This window comes from Hibiscus syriacus, unplaced genomic scaffold (genome assembly GCF_006381635.1).
Source record: "Hibiscus syriacus cultivar Baekdansim isolate YM2019G1 unplaced genomic scaffold, ASM638163v2 tig00110548_pilon, whole genome shotgun sequence".
NCBI lineage: Eukaryota > Viridiplantae > Streptophyta > Magnoliopsida > Malvales > Malvaceae > Hibiscus > Hibiscus syriacus.
This window is the reverse complement of record NW_024062775.1, coordinates 1,640,791-1,661,825: the sequence shown is the minus strand read 5'-3', so window position 1 is coordinate 1,661,825 and position 21,035 is coordinate 1,640,791. Positions and strand designations below refer to the sequence as shown.

At 36.9% G+C, this 21,035-nt stretch overlaps 1 protein-coding gene across 1 annotated transcript in view; it reads right to left on the bottom strand.

Moving 5' to 3' along the window:
- Positions 1-21,035, bottom strand: part of LOC120130459 — a 44,374-nt gene extending 23,339 nt beyond the window's left edge. The window contains exons 1-5 of the mRNA XM_039147689.1: positions 20,794-21,035; positions 19,734-19,909; positions 17,355-19,550; positions 14,489-14,564; positions 14,139-14,261 (exon numbers count right to left, since the gene is read on the bottom strand). Of these exons, the coding sequence (XP_039003620.1) occupies positions 14,139-14,261; positions 14,489-14,564; positions 17,355-19,550; positions 19,734-19,908 (2,570 nt within the window). The 5' untranslated portion in view covers position 19,909; positions 20,794-21,035. The remainder of the gene's footprint in view (positions 1-14,138; positions 14,262-14,488; positions 14,565-17,354; positions 19,551-19,733; positions 19,910-20,793) is intronic.

The window sequence follows — 21,035 nt, the reverse complement described above, 5'->3', positions numbered from 1 at the left end:
TCTGTTGTGGTCATTCAACTCCGTAAGTTGCAATGTCCCATTTTCTCTGCTCGGATTAAACCACACCTTTCTTTCTCTAGATCTTCTATACACTCTAGAAATGGAACCTCTATTCCACCTTCCTATATACAAACTTCTAGACAAGTGATTGAAAAGACTCCAACTCCTTAAACCAATTGCAAGAGACTCCTTATTACATCCTTTCCCCTGGATTCTGCCCATATGAAGCGGCAAAGCTTCCCGACCCTCGTCTGTTTCTTCTTCACTACTAGCTTCTTTGTTCAGGACTGCCACATCGTCTTTAATTTCCTCATTTAACTTTTTGGAAGTTCCTCTACACATAGGCTGAATTCTGTCAATGACCCACCAGGATTCGAAACATACCCCAATTTGATTATATTAACAGCAGGCCCAGAAGGTGAAAATTTAGAGTTGTTTGTGTTGGGCTCACTCAAGTCCACGGACTGGGCTTCATCATTTTCATTTAGAAAATCATTTCTTAACCCAAGACCCCAAAAATCCCCTTTAAATTTCAAAATTTCATCTGGTGAGTCTGACATCTTAGCACCACTAGTTTGACCTTCTACTTCCGACAACAATAAATGCTCTCCCCCTTTGCCGCCTGACATAGTTGTACAGTTATCCCCTACCAACCATCTGTCTACTGTGTCCCTAGAATCTGCAGCTATCAAATCTGGATTATCAACTCTGTCTGAATGCCTGTCTTCTTCCTCCTCTGATAATGCTTCGATACTGGGCACACCATCTCCGGCCACCGTAGAATTATTTGCTGCAAAGCTTTCCTATTTGATACTAGCCGACCCCACATTAATTTTCACCTTAAAAGATCTCCCATATGAACCTAAAGTAACAGTTTACTGTACGTCAAACGGGCTGGCCACCTTCAGCAAAGCCCTTGCCACCGTCAAATCCTCCCTATTGACCGTCGACTCATGAATATACACCAGCTTCCCCCACCTTGAAATTAACTTTTCCAAAAAAGAAACATTCAAGCATAATAAGTGGATTCCAACCAATTCAACTGAGCAAAATGCCATCGGAACACCTTCTTCGTTCATAAGTGGATCCAGCCAATCAAACCAAAAAGCCATTTCCTCCCCTCTACTCGACCTTGCTTTCCCTAATTCTTCCACCGAACCAAAAGTTAAGATACAAGAATTCCATGTATAACCCCATTTAGCTCCCTTGACCATGATTCCATCACTAGCCAACCCCTTCACCACTAACTCCAAATCAAAATGGGTTTTGATAATTCCAGTCAATGATCTTTTAACCCAATCATACTCATCTAATGGGATATGCATCTCCCACAAATTCCTCAGCCCTGCTTTCTTTCCTGGATGACCCTCCTTAATCTCTTTACTCGCCTGGACTTCCCTTCGCTCATCATAAGAGACTAGTGCATCCTTATACGATCTCTCATCCCTCAATCTACTGAACGACTCTGATCCGACTCCTCTTCTCGAAGTCACTCCCTTATTCAACTTATCTTCTTCCCTTCTGACATTACTATTATCAGCTTGCCTGAACCTCTTCTTCTGGTACTTAGCTACTCCAACTGAGACTTTCTTTCCATCTATCCAAATATCATTCACATTTGCTACTGCTTTCTTCAACCCATCCTCCTTCGCAAACTGAACAAAAGCAAACGTATGGTTTCTATAGTTCTGCTTCCTGGAGCTACTCGGAATGTAAACTCGTATAACTCTACCTTGTTGTTGAAAGATTTCCTTCACTGTTCTCCAAGTTACCCTATTACTCAGATAGTTGACAAACACCGTCCAATCCTCACCGGAGGACTGACCGCCTATGTAGGGATGGCAAACGGGTACAGTTTCATGGATTTCGCACCGCATCCGCTCCAATTGGAGCGGGGATGGGTATAATTTTAGCGGGTAGTGGGCGGGTGTGGATTTATAAAGTGGTACCCGTCGTGGGTGGTGGGCGGGTAATGGGTTTGAGACATTACCCGCCCCGCATATGCCCGCCCCACATCCGCCCGCCCAACTAAATATCTATTAAATTTTGGACCATTATAAATTTAGGTGTAATTTTAGAGACTAATTTATAAATTTTAATAGTGTATAATATATAACATATAATTTAACCAAATAATAAGGATATTTAGTCTTTAATCTGGTCTTTAATTAGGAAAATATTCGGCTCTTTGATTAAACCCATAATCCCACTAACCACGTCACTTTCCATGCTCTTTAGCCCATGCTGCCAATCCAAACACAAATTAGCCGTACTATATGCATTAACATCAAAAGCAGCAGTTTCTATGTTCTTTAGTCCCTCAAAACCCATATTAGGCGCACTATGAGTATTAACATCGAAAGCAACTCAACAATCCAGCTCTACGACTACATACTCCCTACAATCTATCTCCATAACATTCGTAGAGCCACTCCTCTGACAAATTGAAGCATGCGTTGCTACCCCATCACGAACTGTCTGGGAACCAACTCCAACATCCCATTAGTTTGCTGTCAGGCGGGTCTAGATGGGTATGTCGCTAGTGGGTAGTGGGTGTGGGGATGGATTTGAAAATGTACCCGCGTGGACGGGTATGGATTTGAAAATTTGTACCCATCATGGGTGGTGGGCGGGTGGTGGATTGAAAAATATTATGTAGATATGGAGATGGGGAGGGGGTATCCGCACCCGACCCGCCCGTTTGCCATCCCTACGCCTATGACACCCTCTCTCTCTCTCGCTTTCTCTCTGACGCTCTCTCTCATTTCTTTCATTTCCCACCATCACACACAGTACACATTCATTGTATCGGGGTCCTTTAATAAGACCTAATATGATGATTTCCAGTTTTTGGGCAGTTTTAGGCTTAAGCATACATATATATATATATACATGACAGAGAAAAAAAACTCCCTTCAAAAGTTCTCTCTTGGTTCTTTCTCTCAACCATCACAGCTTATACATATTAAATAAGTTATACTTTTTATCACTCAACAGTAGGGGAATATTCTCCATTAAACCTTGACAGCCACAAGAAGCCTTTTGAATTGGGCATTCAAGAATGAGTTCTTCAAAGAATCTCTTTGGGGGGGGGGAATGGCTGCTGAAAAAAGGTTGTTTGATAAGTGAAATATGTCATTACGAATTAATCCCGATAAGGTAGATGGATCTACTTATCTTGCGTGACCAAGATCATGCCTTTTATTCATCTAAGGATATGTAACTAGGGATAAACAAAGCCAGATTCTAAATGTAACACCCCAAACCGATGCGGTTAGCCCGATCCGATTCGGGAAGTCACATTAGGGTCACCGGAGCGACCCACCGTAAAAATAGCGGAAATTTAAAACTTTTTATCAGAACATGTAAACTTATAAAATCATTTATCACTATTTAAAAATAAAACAGATTTCCAAACTCGTATATAAATCAAAATACAATTACATGCCCCCTAATCACAAGTACCATACTCTGCAACCACGCCGGAAGAACTCCCTTACTGAAGTCGATAGATGCACTGGTATAATTGTTTTAACCTGAAAATGTGAGTAATAGAGTGAGCTTTGGAAAGCTCAGTAATACAGAACTACCAGATGATGCTACATGACATGTAGATAAATGGAAAGCCATATAATTTCCTTATTGAATCATATGTATACCAGCTTGCAGAATAATTTGGGGTTCCCTTAGAAGTTCATAGAGTAGAAGCCATGAATCTCAGTTCATAAGAAACCTTTCAAAGTATGATATTTTCAGGAGATCGAATAGGATGTCTAGTGTGTTCCAACAGTATAATAAAATCATAATAGGTACAAATCTTAGTCCAGTAAATCTCACAATTTTGTAAAAGAGTTTAACTTTTGAAAATCATAGTTTAAACCCTTTTCTGGTACACCATCAGTAGTTGCCAAAATTATTTTCCATATAGCTTACTTTATGCACATAGCAAAAAGAAAGCCGACTTAAGGATAGGCTCTGAAGCTTGTATCCTTAAGCCCAAGTCAATAAGTCCATATAGCTTACCCTAAGCACACAGCAAAGGAAAGCCGACCTAATGAAACATCTTGGGGCCCTCAAGAGTCACATTAGGCCCAGTTAGCTTGATCAGAGCTATTCCATCGTAATTCAATTCCAAAATTCAATTGCACCGTGACACAAATTCCATAAATCCAAAAACATGGTAATCATATACCAGTTCAAAACAAAAATTAGATAGCAGCCATATTCCATAAATTGTCACATTAAATTGGTGCATCAATAAAACAATAACCAATGAATTCGGTGTACCACATATTAAAACCAATAAAACAGTTCAGTAATAAGTAGGGAACACACTAGAGAATCCCAGTATTTCCAGTAGTTATCATTTTGGATAACATGAAACTTATGAAATTTGATCGAATTCCTGGAACAAGGTTCTATTGAGGAGAATCGATTACTAACCGATCTAGCCAGACATTTAATGTTGATACATTAGAATCCCACTATATTTTCGTGTGCTTTAGGAAAACGTTCAGGAACCTTTATACATAATAATTCTAAATTCAGATTTACTGCGAGTGATTCCATTACCCAAACAATCAGGGGTATTCATGAATATACTTTAAATTCATAGGATTTCAGCCCAATTGAACCAAATGGGATATTCAGAATCTTTTCCATCTGCGTTACTTGTTTTTTTTTTTCAAACATGACCGAAGTGATTTTAGATGAAATATAGAATCGAAGATTCAAGTCATTTACAATCTACGACTATCGATCATATTATCAAACAACTCGAGTTACACAACTCTCAAACTGATGCATGTCAACAAGTCAATTCATTATCCTTCCAGTGTATTCACTCTTTAATACCATAGTGCAGATCCATAGATCATCCCCATAATCATCACTGAATAAATCTTCCAACGGTCTTTATTTCATTTCCACGTTTCAACAATATCAGGAAATACTGACGTACTTGATCCATGGCTCATAACCCATAATGACAATTCATCATGTAAGTTCAACAGTGTTTCCAAACTCATCAAATCACCTATTTAATCCTTAGTCACTGATGTTACTTAGTTCGTTTGGTAAGCAAGTCTATCCCGATTACTTTAAAGTTTTCCAGAATAATTCAGACGTTTCTGAATTTCAAATACACGTTGTACTTCATTTCATTTCAACTTATTAATATAATAAAGTCATTCTGGTATTCGTGGTTGATTTGACTAACGACTACCCACTTATTAGTACTGTATGCGCTCTAGAGTTGAGCTGCGCCAAGTACTTCCAGAATTATCATCGATCCAAATTTGAGAAGATGAACAAACATTCAAGTGATACTTATATCATTCAGGTAATGATATAGTACTAACGTTGGTTAATCACTTAAGTTGCGTTCCACAACTTTTACTGGTAGCACAACATCCATGTTTATTTGGATTTCTTAATTAATCCAAGACATTTACTTATTCTAGGTCATAAGGGCATTTTGGTCATTTTGGTGCTTAACATTTTTTTTCTATTCATTTCACAGCTTGAGTATATCCATTCATTCCTGAGCTTGGTGACATTCTTGAGTCATTTCCATTCCAGGGGTAATTTGGTCATTTTATAATTCTAGAATATTTCAATCATTTCCTTCCATCCGGTCTTATTATTTAATTCAATCTTATCATTTACTTCAGTCCTTTCGAACAATTCTGTCAGCAGAATACCTCCGATAAATTACTCTTCAAGTATTTACTCCTTATTCGAATATTTTCGAGTCAAGTGTCTTCTCAGATTTTACAAACGGAATATTATAAATTTTTCTGTACAAAGACAGGATCTTAACAATTAAATTCGTACTTAATCGAGTTAAGTACAAATCCTCAAAGTACTTTCTCATTCAGGGTCAAATCAGACTATTTTATCTCTCAAGGGCATTTTCGTAATTTCTTAACCGGATAATTTCAATATGTCTTTTCAGAGTTATTAACCAACTTCCAGGGCAATTCTTATCATTTTCCAACATAAGGGTAATTTCGTAATTTTACCATATCGGAGTATTCTCATAATTTTTCATCCAAGTATCTTTAACATTTAACCCTTGATGATATAAAATATAAGTTACAAATCCAGAGCTGATTTCTTTATCACCCATCACAAACTTGTAATTTAATTCTAACAATTATCAATCTCTTATCTTAGTCATTCGATCCGTATTCCGTTACAGAATTTCTACCACATTCATATCGAGTGAATAAATTATTCAACTCCACAAAAGTGACCAACATTATCTTATTCATGCATTTACCAATATCAACATGTTCCATAAAGCATAAAGAGGTAGTAAAGTATTACCTCGATTTCCGTGCAATACTGATCGACCATAAAAATTCCATTCGAACGCCTTTGATCTTCAATTCAACTTCCAATAATTCCTCAGATACATATCAACATAAATTATATCAGAAACGGAGCTTAATTGCGATAAACGGATCGAATCGGGTGATAAATTAGTCAAAAATAGCTTACCGGGTTCGAATTTGGCAAAACCGACTTCGGATTCGGATTCAAGACGTCGAAAGCATAAAGTATGACTTTTCGAAAATTTGGAATTTTCGGTCAAAATCAAAGTCAACGGGTTTGACCGGCAATATCGAGGCCTTCGGGTCCGAATTTTGGAAAACGGATTACGAAATCGGATTTGGAACGTCGAAAACTATCAAGATAGGTATACTCGGTCGAAGTCAAAGGTCGTTTAATGCCCGGTCAAAGCTGGTCAACGTTTTGGTTAACTGTAGTCAACGTCAGTCAACGGTGGTCAACAGTAAACGGCTCGATCTAGGCGGCTCGGCTTGGCTCAGCTCAAACGGCTCGGCTCAGCTCAAACGGCTCGGCTTAAACGGCTCGGCTCAGCTCAAGCGGCTCGGCTCAAACGGCTCCTCAGGCTTCCAGACGAAGCCCATTCTCAGGTGGTGGCGCGTGCGGCGCGTGAACAGTAACCCCGTGTCGGAAAATTCCCGAAAAAATTCCTAAAAATTATTTTAAGCGATTTTGAGGCACTTACAAAGATCGGTTCACAATTTTGAACGGCGGAGAGCTCGATTCCAAAACGTCGGAAACTTTGATCGCTTCACCTCCTCACGCGCCGCCGTCGACGGAGACCAAGGATGACACCGACAGACTCGGAACGATGTAAGGAACGCGATGGTGCGGGAGGTGTCGTAAACGGATTACCCGATCATCGTGAATCGATGAAAAACCAACTAAAATCGAGTTATTACCGACGATACTTTCGACTGAAATTAATGACGAACGACAATGATTCACGACGAAAGGTTTGAGGGGTTTTGTTCCTCGGTTGACAACGAACACGATGGTGGTTTCGGTTCGTCGATCGGAGGTCGGACGGCGAGTAGATCGGAGTTGAAAAAGAGGTTGAGGGGAAGAGGAAAACTGGAATTTTCCAGAAAAATATGCGTCTGATGGGGGTTTATAATATCTCAAAAAGAAAAATGGGTAAACCATAAGTTTAGCCACTGAATTTTCTGCCCTTTATAACATGGTCTTCCAACTTTGAAATTTTGCAATTTAATCCTCATTTTCTTCCAAAATACCAATTAAATTTACCATATTATAATTTCTTAAAATTTAGCCCCTAAATTGGGGTGTTACAATTCTCCCCTCCTTAAAAGAATTTCGCCCTCGAAATTCATTAATGTCACATAATTGTAGAAATGAAACTTTTATCAACTCTTTCATATCTTCGAGTAGCTTTTTATAGAAATACGGATTCTCCACTAATCCTTAACCAGTTGAGTATACATTCTTATCAGAAATCTTCCTCATTTCAATAAAAGAATCTGAACGAAAATTTTCTCGAGTAATCAATCTCTTCAGAATTCTCCCTCAGTCCAAGTAAGTAATCAAAACAACTTTATCCTTGTGAAATCAATTCAGCCTTGGTTACGTGAATAGGCTCATAGAGCAGCAACATATCTCAATTTTATTTCTGGAGTCGAGTCAGAATTTCTCAGATGAATAACTCTCACATGGCTAAGGTACTTTACTGCGTTAAGACAGATGTTACTGGTATTCCTTTTTGTACAAGTATAGCCTTAACGGATAGAAACTTCGGTTTATTCGTTACAGATAAGGACTCAGCCCTGGAGTTCCGGCTCAGAGAGGTATGATTGCAGTCTAGGGGCATGTACTGATCAGACATATTTTGACATTCGACCGGCCGATCTAACTTGAAAATTTTAACTCAAACCATAGCTCTGATACCACTAAATGTAACACCCCAAACCGATGCGGTTAGCCCGATCCGATTCGGGAAGTCACATTAGGGTCACCGGAGCGACCCACCGTAAAAATAGCGGAAATTTAAAACTTTTTATCAGAACATGTAAACTTATAAAATCATTTATCACTATTTAAAAATAAAACAGATTTCCAAACTCGTATATAAATCAAAATACAATTACATGCCCCCTAATCACAAGTACCATACTCTGCAACCACGCCGGAAGAACTCCCTTACTGAAGTCGATAGATGCACTGGTATAATTGTTTTAACCTGAAAATGTGAGTAATAGAGTGAGCTTTGGAAAGCTCAGTAATACAGAACTACCAGATGATGCTACATGACATGTAGATAAATGGAAAGCCATATAATTTCCTTATTGAATCATATGTATACCAGCTTGCAGAATAATTTGGGGTTCCCTTAGAAGTTCATAGAGTAGAAGCCATGAATCTCAGTTCATAAGAAACCTTTCAAAGTATGATATTTTCAGGAGATCGAATAGGATGTCTAGTGTGTTCCAACAGTATAATAAAATCATAATAGGTACAAATCTTAGTCCAGTAAATCTCACAATTTTGTAAAAGAGTTTAACTTTTGAAAATCATAGTTTAAACCCTTTTCTGGTACACCATCAGTAGTTCCCAAAATTATTTTCCATATAGCTTACTTTATGCACATAGCAAAAAGAAAGCCGACTTAAGGATAGGCTCTGAAGCTTGTATCCTTAAGCCCAAGTCAATAAGTCCATATAGCTTACCCTAAGCACACAGCAAAGGAAAGCCGACCTAATGAAACATCTTGGGGCCCTCAAGAGTCACATTAGGCCCAGTTAGCTTGATCAGAGCTATTCCATCGTAATTCAATTCCAAAATTCAATTGCACCGTGACACAAATTCCATAAATCCAAAAACATGGTAATCATATACCAGTTCAAAACAAAAATTAGATAGCAGCCATATTCCATAAATTGTCACATTAAATTGGTGCATCAATAAAACAATAACCAATGAATTCGGTGTACCACATATTAAAACCAATAAAACAGTTCAGTAATAAGTAGGGAACACACTAGAGAATCCCAGTATTTCCAGTAGTTATCATTTTGGATAACATGAAACTTATGAAATTTGATCGAATTCCTGGAACAAGGTTCTATTGAGGAGAATCGATTACTAACCGATCTAGCCAGACATTTAATGTTGATACATTAGAATCCCACTATATTTTCGTGTGCTTTAGGAAAACGTTCAGGAACCTTTATACATAATAATTCTAAATTCAGATTTACTGCGAGTGATTCCATTACCCAAACAATCAGGGGTATTCATGAATATACTTTAAATTCATAGGATTTCAGCCCAATTGAACCAAATGGGATATTCAGAATCTTTTCCATCTGCGTTACTTGTTTTTTTTTTCAAACATGACCGAAGTGATTTTAGATGAAATATAGAATCGAAGATTCAAGTCATTTACAATCTACGACTATCGATCATATTATCAAACAACTCGAGTTACACAACTCTCAAACTGATGCATGTCAACAAGTCAATTCATTATCCTTCCAGTGTATTCACTCTTTAATACCATAGTGCAGATCCATAGATCATCCCCATAATCATCACTGAATAAATCTTCCAACGGTCTTTATTTCATTTCCACGTTTCAACAATATCAGGAAATACTGACGTACTTGATCCATGGCTCATAACCCATAATGACAATTCATCATGTAAGTTCAACAGTGTTTCCAAACTCATCAAATCACCTATTTAATCCTTAGTCACTGATGTTACTTAGTTCGTTTGGTAAGCAAGTCTATCCCGATTACTTTAAAGTTTTCCAGAATAATTCAGACGTTTCTGAATTTCAAATACACGTTGTACTTCATTTCATTTCAACTTATTAATATAATAAAGTCATTCTGGTATTCGTGGTTGATTTGACTAACGACTACCCACTTATTAGTACTGTATGCGCTCTAGAGTTGAGCTGCGCCAAGTACTTCCAGAATTATCATCGATCCAAATTTGAGAAGATGAACAAACATTCAAGTGATACTTATATCATTCAGGTAATGATATAGTACTAACGTTGGTTAATCACTTAAGTTGCGTTCCACAACTTTTACTGGTAGCACAACATCCATGTTTATTTGGATTTCTTAATTAATCCAAGACATTTACTTATTCTAGGTCATAAGGGCATTTTGGTCATTTTGGTGCTTAACATTTTTTTTCTATTCATTTCACAGCTTGAGTATATCCATTCATTCCTGAGCTTGGTGACATTCTTGAGTCATTTCCATTCCAGGGGTAATTTGGTCATTTTATAATTCTAGAATATTTCAATCATTTCCTTCCATCCGGTCTTATTATTTAATTCAATCTTATCATTTACTTCAGTCCTTTCGAACAATTCTGTCAGCAGAATACCTCCGATAAATTACTCTTCAAGTATTTACTCCTTATTCGAATATTTTCGAGTCAAGTGTCTTCTCAGATTTTACAAACGGAATATTATAAATTTTTCTGTACAAAGACAGGATCTTAACAATTAAATTCGTACTTAATCGAGTTAAGTACAAATCCTCAAAGTACTTTCTCATTCAGGGTCAAATCAGACTATTTTATCTCTCAAGGGCATTTTCGTAATTTCTTAACCGGATAATTTCAATATGTCTTTTCAGAGTTATTAACCAACTTCCAGGGCAATTCTTATCATTTTCCAACATAAGGGTAATTTCGTAATTTTACCATATCGGAGTATTCTCATAATTTTTCATCCAAGTATCTTTAACATTTAACCCTTGATGATATAAAATATAAGTTACAAATCCAGAGCTGATTTCTTTATCACCCATCACAAACTTGTAATTTAATTCTAACAATTATCAATCTCTTATCTTAGTCATTCGATCCGTATTCCGTTACAGAATTTCTACCACATTCATATCGAGTGAATAAATTATTCAACTCCACAAAAGTGACCAACATTATCTTATTCATGCATTTACCAATATCAACATGTTCCATAAAGCATAAAGAGGTAGTAAAGTATTACCTCGATTTCCGTGCAATACTGATCGACCATAAAAATTCCATTCGAACGCCTTTGATCTTCAATTCAACTTCCAATAATTCCTCAGATACATATCAACATAAATTATATCAGAAACGGAGCTTAATTGCGATAAACGGATCGAATCGGGTGATAAATTAGTCAAAAATAGCTTACCGGGTTCGAATTTGGCAAAACCGACTTCGGATTCGGATTCAAGACGTCGAAAGCATAAAGTATGACTTTTCGAAAATTTGGAATTTTCGGTCAAAATCAAAGTCAACGGGTTTGACCGGCAATATCGAGGCCTTCGGGTCCGAATTTTGGAAAACGGATTACGAAATCGGATTTGGAACGTCGAAAACTATCAAGATAGGTATACTCGGTCGAAGTCAAAGGTCGTTTAATGCCCGGTCAAAGCTGGTCAACGTTTTGGTTAACTGTAGTCAACGTCAGTCAACGGTGGTCAACAGTAAACGGCTCGATCTAGGCGGCTCGGCTCAGCTCAAACGGCTCGGCTTAAACGGCTCGGCTCAGCTCAAGCGGCTCGGCTCAAACGGCTCCTCAGGCTTCCAGACGAAGCCCATTCTCAGGTGGTGGCGCGTGCGGCGCGTGAACAGTAACCCCGTGTCGGAAAATTCCCGAAAAAAATTCCTAAAAATTATTTTAAGCGATTTTGAGGCACTTACAAAGATCGGTTCACAATTTTGAACGGCGGAGAGCTCGATTCCAAAACGTCGGAAACTTTGATCGCTTCACCTCCTCACGCGCCGCCGTCGACGGAGACCAAGGATGACACCGACAGACTCGGAACGATGTAAGGAACGCGATGGTGCGGGAGGTGTCGTAAACGGATTACCCGATCATCGTGAATCGATGAAAAACCAACTAAAATCGAGTTATTACCGACGATACTTTCGACTGAAATTAATGACGAACGACAATGATTCACGACGAAAGGTTTGAGGGGTTTTGTTCCTCGGTTGACAACGAACACGATGGTGGTTTCGGTTCGTCGATCGGAGGTCGGACGGCGAGTAGATCGGAGTTGAAAAAGAGGTTGAGGGGAAGAGGAAAACTGGAATTTTCCAGAAAAATATGCGTCTGATGGGGGTTTATAATATCTCAAAAAGAAAAATGGGTAAACCATAAGTTTAGCCACTGAATTTTCTGCCCTTTATAACATGGTCTTCCAACTTTGAAATTTTGCAATTTAATCCTCATTTTCTTCCAAAATACCAATTAAATTTACCATATTATAATTTCTTAAAATTTAGCCCCTAAATTGGGGTGTTACAAGATTCAAATTAAATCCATGCAGATTTAAATTGCCCAAGGTTATCTACTACTAAATAATATATCTAAGATTCGGAATGCAACATGTCAAACATATCCTCAAGTGGTAAAATGCTGTGCCGATTTATGAATTGAGAAATAAGGTGCATGAGATGAAACAAGATGAGATGAGATGACTATAGCTGAGTAATTTGATGAATTAATTGTTCTAGAAAAGAACTTGACCATTATAAAGATCTCCATAAAGCATGAAGCATATTCAAAAAGGTGCGGAAGATTCCAAAAATTATTAGACACATGCATGATTTTCTTGTTGGTAATTTGGAATATAATTAAATATGGGTTCAAGTACTTGGTAAGAACCTTTTGCATTCTTTAGGTCAAACGTCAAAAGGTACACAGTTTCCGTTACAAGGCAAGGTTAGTTACCAACTCCTTGAGCAGCAGAAAGTTTGTAACCATGATCCATTAGACAAGAATCATTTACACCCTAATTATTTTAGGAAGCCAAGACATACTAAGGAGACGTGTTTAGAGCTAAACGAATTAACAAGGAAATTGTACAAAGCAGGGTTAAGAATAAATTGCAGGTTTACCAACATAAAATTGAAGAGTTATGAATGAAGCTCAAGAAGGAAAAAGATAATAATAATGGTCAGCTAAGATGTTAACATGTTAGGAAGCTAGAGATAGGTCTCTTTCGAATTAAATGCAAGTGATTAGGATATTATAGACATTATAATATAAAAGAAAGTTTAGCTTTTTCCTTTCATTACATTTCCCAGAGATTTGGGAGAACTAAAATATAGGCCTTTTGAACAACATGGGGGTTGTTGACAACCACTTCTGATGCTTGTTTTATATCCTAAGTTACCAAAATAAGGGGAAGGGTTACTAATTCCACCTCTTTCCCTTTCCTGTTCTCCCGTCAATCCAAACACAGTGCCAAGTATCACCAACACACTATCGCAGTACATCTTTGGAGATGAGGATCACAGCATGTATAAAATACAGAAAACAAAGGCAGAACATTGTAATTATAACATATATTTCTATGGTGCATTGTTATCAATAATATAACAAGCAGTTAAAGAGATTTCATCTTTTATCTCGGACAGGGTGCACTCAATTAGATTGATTCCAAGGGTGTGTAATGGGGAGGCTGATAGTTTAGAAAGATGGGAATTGGTTGATGTTTAGTCGTTTCCAGTGCGTTGTATCGTTTGAGTTTTAGGTTTTCGGTTGTCTGTTGAGTAGCTTAGTCTGTTTCGTTTTTTCAGTATGGTGTTTATGTTAAATCTTATGTAATTTCGGAGGAGTAATAAAGTTTCTAAGGCACTCTTTTCCTCCTTTAATCAAGAAGGAGGTTTTTAAGGAGGCCTGTCATTCTTATCAAAAAAAAATAACAAGCAGTTATGTTTTCCATTTGCATTGCAATAAGAAAACAAATACAACAGTTAAGACCATCCTAGCCGGTGAACGATAGTTAGAAAATCTTAACCTTGATGCAGCAGAAACCTCATTATCATTGCCATTTTTCCCAAACATACGATAAACTGCAGCAAAAAGCAATCTTAAAACACCTTCTTCTGCCAGGTTGACACCTACAAGCATCTCCAGAGATCTGTCAATCCAGTAGGAGAAATTAATTAATTAGTTAATTCCTTGTTAAAAACAAGTCTAACCCATGGAACAATTTCACAATCCAATTCTCTATATACGAAATACTGAAGAATCAATGTATTCTTTTGGGCATGCAGCACAACAGAGAGGACAGCAGAATACATATATTGCATGGGTTAAGAAAAATTGATAAGGAGAAAAGAAGCGAGGTTCAAAATAGAATCTTACTGCTTTACTTCATCATATTTCAAGTAGTCCAATGCAATTTGCAGCCGACGCATCCGTGAAAACTTCAGATCCCATCCTAACATAGCAGCAATTCAAATGAAATTTGGAAATAAAGTTCAGCATTTTTTATTGATGCAACAATCTATGAGTCATCACAAGAAGAAATAAATTAAAGAAAAACGGATTATAGAAGGATGAAATCCCAAAACCGATTTGGAATTAAGAAAAAAAGGTCTCAATGAAAGCGCAAGTAAGACCTCTCTACTATGGAAATACATCCCAACAATATGAATACCCCAGAGTGAAAACAAATGATGCAAGAAAAAAACTTACCCGAAGAGAATCACTACAAATTTTGCATATGAGAACGAGATCATTCATTTTTACATCTCTGGATTATTCCAAAGTATTTCTCTGGAGCAAGAACAGTGCAACAAGACAAGGAAAGATACTTTTTAAACAAACATTTTTCCCCTTTAGAAACAACAATAAGTAAACAATTTACAACAACAGTATGCTGGCAATAAAATAAACCAATTATGTCATAGATGCCATAACCGCTATTTATCTGTGCCAACTACAAGAAAGAAAATTAAGATGATAGAAGATTATATTTGAAAAAAATTCAGAAAGACTTAATAGTTGTTCAAGCGAACAACTGGATCAATGGATGCAACTAAGTTGTGCCATTGAAGCCATACCCACACCACAAACACTACTACGGCCACTGAGTTTTAGAGTGATAGATGTTGCCCAATTGCCGTACATGCATACAGTGACAACCAGAATCTGCAGGCATTAAATTCAACTGAAATTCATATAAAATTGGATAATGCCACTTTGAGGATGAAGGTGAACTTCACATGGCTGGGGGTGTCCTAGCTAAGGCTGGTATTGGTTGAATTATGTTCTGTTAAGGGTTGTTTCTTTCTGGTTTTGTATCTCTTGAGGGAGATTAGTTTGTATTACTTTGTTATATTTGAGTTTAATGAATCCTAGGGCACTCTTTTTCTCCTTGTGCGGATTAAGGAACTATTTTTAAGTTCCGTTAATCACGAAGGGGGTTTTATTGAGGCCTTCTATTCCCATCAAAAAAAATTATCTCTTTTGCCAACTTGATCTCTATCCCTTACAAGTATCACTCAGAAACCAAAACTGAGAGATTCTGCTAACTAGTTTCAGATTGGATTGATTCAATCCTTATGAGGCTCACAGAATTTTCTCTAGAAATTTCAGTTTTTATAAGCATTAATGACAATCAATTCTACACTGATCTGTATAAAATATTTACCTGGCTCTCCCATATATGTCCTTTCCAGAGAAGTAGAGAAAGTCCTACTTACATTAGAAAATCCTACTTACATTAGATTTGATGGTACTTCAAATAAATTTAAAATTAATAGTTTTATGATTTTTTTAGTTAGAAAAAAATATTATATAAAATATGAAAAGAAAAAGGATAGTTTTGTCCCAAATATATATTTCAACTTTCGAACTCTAATAAAAAAAACTTCCCAACTACATGAGAAAGTTACTTTCTCGTCTTCATTAAGAAGAATTATATTCCCATAATTGAGGGAAAGTAACTCCCAAAGGAAAATTATGTTCCCAATAAAATTGATGATTTTAGCTTAAACATGGGAATTACTCTCCCGCCAATTAAATTCCTTGAAATCTAATTACTTTCCATCATGTCAAACACCCTCGTAGGAGAAATTAGCAGACAAAGAGTTTGCAAGTTCACAATTTCCAGGTGAGTACTTCTTACACAACATAAATCATTGAATCTCCTAAAACAAAATAAAAGTTGCCTGCTAGACGCACACCACCTAAACATATCCAACTAAGCATCTAAGATGGAAGAAATTACCAGTTAAATGCTAAGCAAAGAAAATCCTAAATTCTCAAAAATTAAAAGGCCAAAAAACATTTCTAACAATGCTCAGAAGTCGAGAATCTATTCAAATGCTCTCAAGTCTAAACATATAATATTGCATAGACTATTAATATGGTAACTGGGTTTAATGTTTACCCTCAATTAACTACAATAAAGATGCCTGAACAGTGCTAAAAGGGTATGCTACTAACAGCAGTTACCTACTGCACATAAAAGGACCATCAAATAAATCATTGGAAACAGCTATGATGCTAGTCGACAGTATAATTGAGTTATATAAAACCTTTTTACAATTAAAAACAACTTAAATTAAAATTTCAACAGAGTTGCACTTATAGGCTCCAGCCATGATGCTAGTCAACAACAAGATTGAGTGAATAATACTTTGTTTACTATATACAACAAGAAAACCCATCACCATTAAAGGAATTCAACATCTATAGGAAGTTGCAATACTAATTCAATAAAAAAAGTTCCCAGTTCCAAGCCCATACAACCTCATAACTAAAAATTTGAAGCCAATGCTATAAAAACAATACTCACCTCCTAACACAGGCCATATATTCCAGCCTCTTCAGTAGTCACAAAATTTTCCATCGCTATCTAATTTTTTCCCCTTTTCTAGAACTAAAAAATTCATAATTTCTATTTTTCTAGAACTAGTCTCCAGGACCAATGCACAGAGTTAACTTAGTTACCAGCACCTTGGGATATCAGCGGCTAAACCCAAGCCACCATAACTAAATATCCATTATGAATTTGACCAGAATAGAACAGATATTGATTATCAGGAAGACAGCAATTCTTTATAGTTAATTAACAGTTCAGGAAAAGCCTCATAGACAGTAGAAAAGATACGCATGAGAATGATGTTTTGGATGCTGGACATGGTAGATGGTAAAGAAGACAATAAAAAACATGATATGGAAAACAATTTTTTTTCAAACAAACCGTATTAAGTTTTCTCACCATTTTCAAAGCATAAACGATCTGCCTCTTCAGGACCTTCATAGAGAAGAACTTTATCCAAAATTTCAACTTTCCAAGGCGACCATAACATTTTTGGCTCTTCCAGTCCCGGAATATTTTTTGGGTGACATCCAATGCCAGTAACAATACCTGGTTGCTGACATCCATGGGTTTCAATGGGAAGGAGGTTTGATGAAACTGAAACAGAAGGCAGAACTACCGAAAGACCACCATCAGTCACCAAATATAAACAACCCTGGAAAGTACAACCGACAGCTTCTCCGATAGAAACTTCTTCTCTTCCTTGGAGAGAAAATTTTTTGCTTCCCAAATTCAAGAACCTATCATCGTGGACTAATGAATCTGTGTGCAAATTAAAATGTACAATTTGAGAACTCTTGTGGTCCTTGATATTCTGCCTTCTAATGAGCCGGGTAATCCCAAAAGAAGAAAAACAAATACAGTCATCATCACTATATCTATCTGTAGGAAGAAAAATCTTCCGCATAAGGTGGAAATGTATTTTTGAATCATGAACTTTCTCATTCATTAATTTTGAAGTTGAAGAAAAACCATTCAAGACTGAATCAGGAAGGCATCCATTTCCATAACGTTTCCAGCCATGGATTTTCTGAAGAATATTGTTTCCGATATTATCACAAAAGGATACAATTTCATTCATTTTGGAAGACCTATTTAAATTGCAAGAATTTGGAGAACCAGTATATATCCTTTGATGGCTTACATCCGAACTCCCTACATCCCAACCAACTAACATCCCAAGTCCTAAATGTTGATAATGTGGAAGCAATTTTTCAAATGCATAACACTTGTCCGGTAGACAGTCCCCAGCATATATCACATACAATATATTGAATTCATCAACCACAGCCACAAGAGGTGTATATGACGCAACAAGTAGCCTCTTAAATGTTCTTCTACAAAATAAATCACCATGTTGATAATTTGACTTGTTTTGCATATCAGCATCATCTAGAGTTGACCTTTCTGGTTCACACAAATTCGCAGAACACTTTAACTCGCAAGCCCGTAAAATGTCAAGATGTGCAACATGCTCACCAGACACTGCGTTATAAAAGAACACTAAGCCAGAAGCATTGAGGCAAATAAGAAAATCACCAGAAAAGTGGAAGTCTTTCCAATCATCCAGTGGAAATGTATTTTCATTTTGTGGAAGCTTCACCAAAGAAACCCACTGAATTCCCCAAATATCCAACCTGGCAATGACAATTATATTCTTAATCCTTTTTTCACTTCCATCACTAGCATTGGCAGATGCAGAGTTCATGAGTGTTAAAAAGAATCCAATTAGATGATGAGAATTGCAAGAGAACACTCTGGAGCATTTGTATGAAGTGCTGGAACCAACGTCAGAAGTATCCAACTCAACATTTTCATGGGAACCATTTTCTAGATTTCTAATAGTCTCTCGGCAGCCCTCCCCACTTGATGAAGAGTTCTTTTTACTAAGGAATCTCAGAACTGGGAAATCACTGGTAAAAATGCCAAAAGAAACAACTTTCGCAAAGCAAGGAACTGATGATTTCTGAGGAAACCTGGTCCAAATGCAACCCTCATATTCAACAGTTTCAGCTTTAGTGAAACATGATCGCAGCCACCTCTTTGAAGTGTCAGTTCCTGGCAATACATCATCTCCAACTTTCTTACTTATCTTGTCTGGAACTCCTACATTTCCATTTGTAATGCTTTTTTCAATGGTATTCTGAGACGCTTCAAAAGACAAATCAATTGTCTTCTCTTCATTGATATGTTGAAACGATGAGGCTGAAGGACCCCACTCAACCCATGTCCCTTCCCTGAACTCGCCCTCTAAAATTGCTCCAGTCACACAGCTCTTATCAGGCTGAGAGAAGGCATGTACCATCACACCTTGATTGCCAGACACAAAAAGAAGTTCTCTAAATGAACCATCTTTGTGCTGATTATAGGTATCCCCACACACACCCCAAGCCAATGAGTTTACATCATAAATAAAGGGATAACCGTTACACCTTGAAAATCCAGGTTCAAGGGAAATATCGTTATCAGAATCTATTGCTGATCCAGAAGTGCAAGGAATATCATCCTTTAAATTAGAACTACAAGCTAACAAATCTAAATTTTGGGGTCTCTCGTCATGATGACTTTCAGAAATATCAGCATCTACAGAGCCCCCTGCAAACCAAAAAGGGAAAACTCAACAACTGTAAAAGTAAATCAAATACCCATGCAATTGAAACCAAGTGCACGGCAACAGCAAGTGATTGATTAAAGGAAGCCCCAAATCAAGACCTTCCAACCCCAAAAAAATGCAATGCAATTTTGACAGCCTAGAAACAGAGAATAAGAAATATTAACCTGTAGTCAAAGGAAGTACCAAAGCTTGGCATTGGTATGAAAGCAATAACAGTAACTCCCTTGTCGGAGATATAAAGGCTTCACGATATTCCGACAGATTGAGTGGCAACTCTGAGGGACCCCATTTATGTAACTGCAGTATAGCAGGACCCTCACCACTGGCAGTATGGTCCATTCTGTTCATAAGAATAATCAAAGATGCAGACCATAAATACTATAATCATACAAAAATCAAGTCTAATTCCTAAAATGCATTTTAACAGTAAACAGTGCCCTGCATGACCAACCTAATGTGCATTCCAATCTACATCTCTATGCCAATCTAATCAGAAGAAAGACACATCCATAAAATAATCATTGCAAAACAATACATGGACTTGTGCAATTCATCTTAATGCATAGTTGCAAAAGGTATTCCAGTAATCGAACTGATAAGATAAATCAATCACATTTTCCTCCAGTTCAATCATGGGCAGAGCCACTATAGTAGTACGGGTGTCACACTCTGAACCAAATATTTTGAAAAAGAATAAATCATTTATATTTTTTATATAAAAATATTAAAAATAAAATTGACTCCATTGTAAAAGAATATTGACAGCACTTTAAAAATAATTGGCACCCCTTAAAGTAAACTGACACCCGCGGTTTGCCCCCACCCACCTAGCACCTGAGTTCAATGGCTTAGAATTTTTATTAAATTTCATTCACTTGCAGTCATAACAATTATAAATAAATAAACCAAACAAACAAAAAGGCTAGAAAATTTTACTGAGTGAACCTAAGTTAACAACGTATACTGTAGCATTTAAAAAACAATCCGTTTCTTCCTTCTACACCGATTCAATTTTTTCAGCTACCAACCCGAAGTTAGCCAATACCACCCTCCACGTATTAATTTAGAAAAATAAAATCTTCTAATCGAATTCAATAAGAAAATGAATCGTGGATCAATTACACGATTAAAATAGATTAAACAATAAAATATCAGAAAATTACAAAGAGAAATCTAAAAAAATAGATACGTAAAAAGACGATAAGATTAGATTCTAGAATGAACCTGGAGAAGTTAAAACTGTTAACTTCAATTGATTAACGACATCTCCAAAAATCGCAAGAGCCTCTGAGTTTTCCTCAGCAAACGAGATTGCTGTTTTTTTTTCTTTACGTGCTTATTCTCTTCTCCTTTCTTTTCTCCTTGTTTTAGGACGATTTGAGAGAAATTTTTTTATTTATTATTTAATTCGATCGAAGACGACAGGTATGTCGAGGTATGAAGGTTCGGGGGAAGAAAGAAGCCAA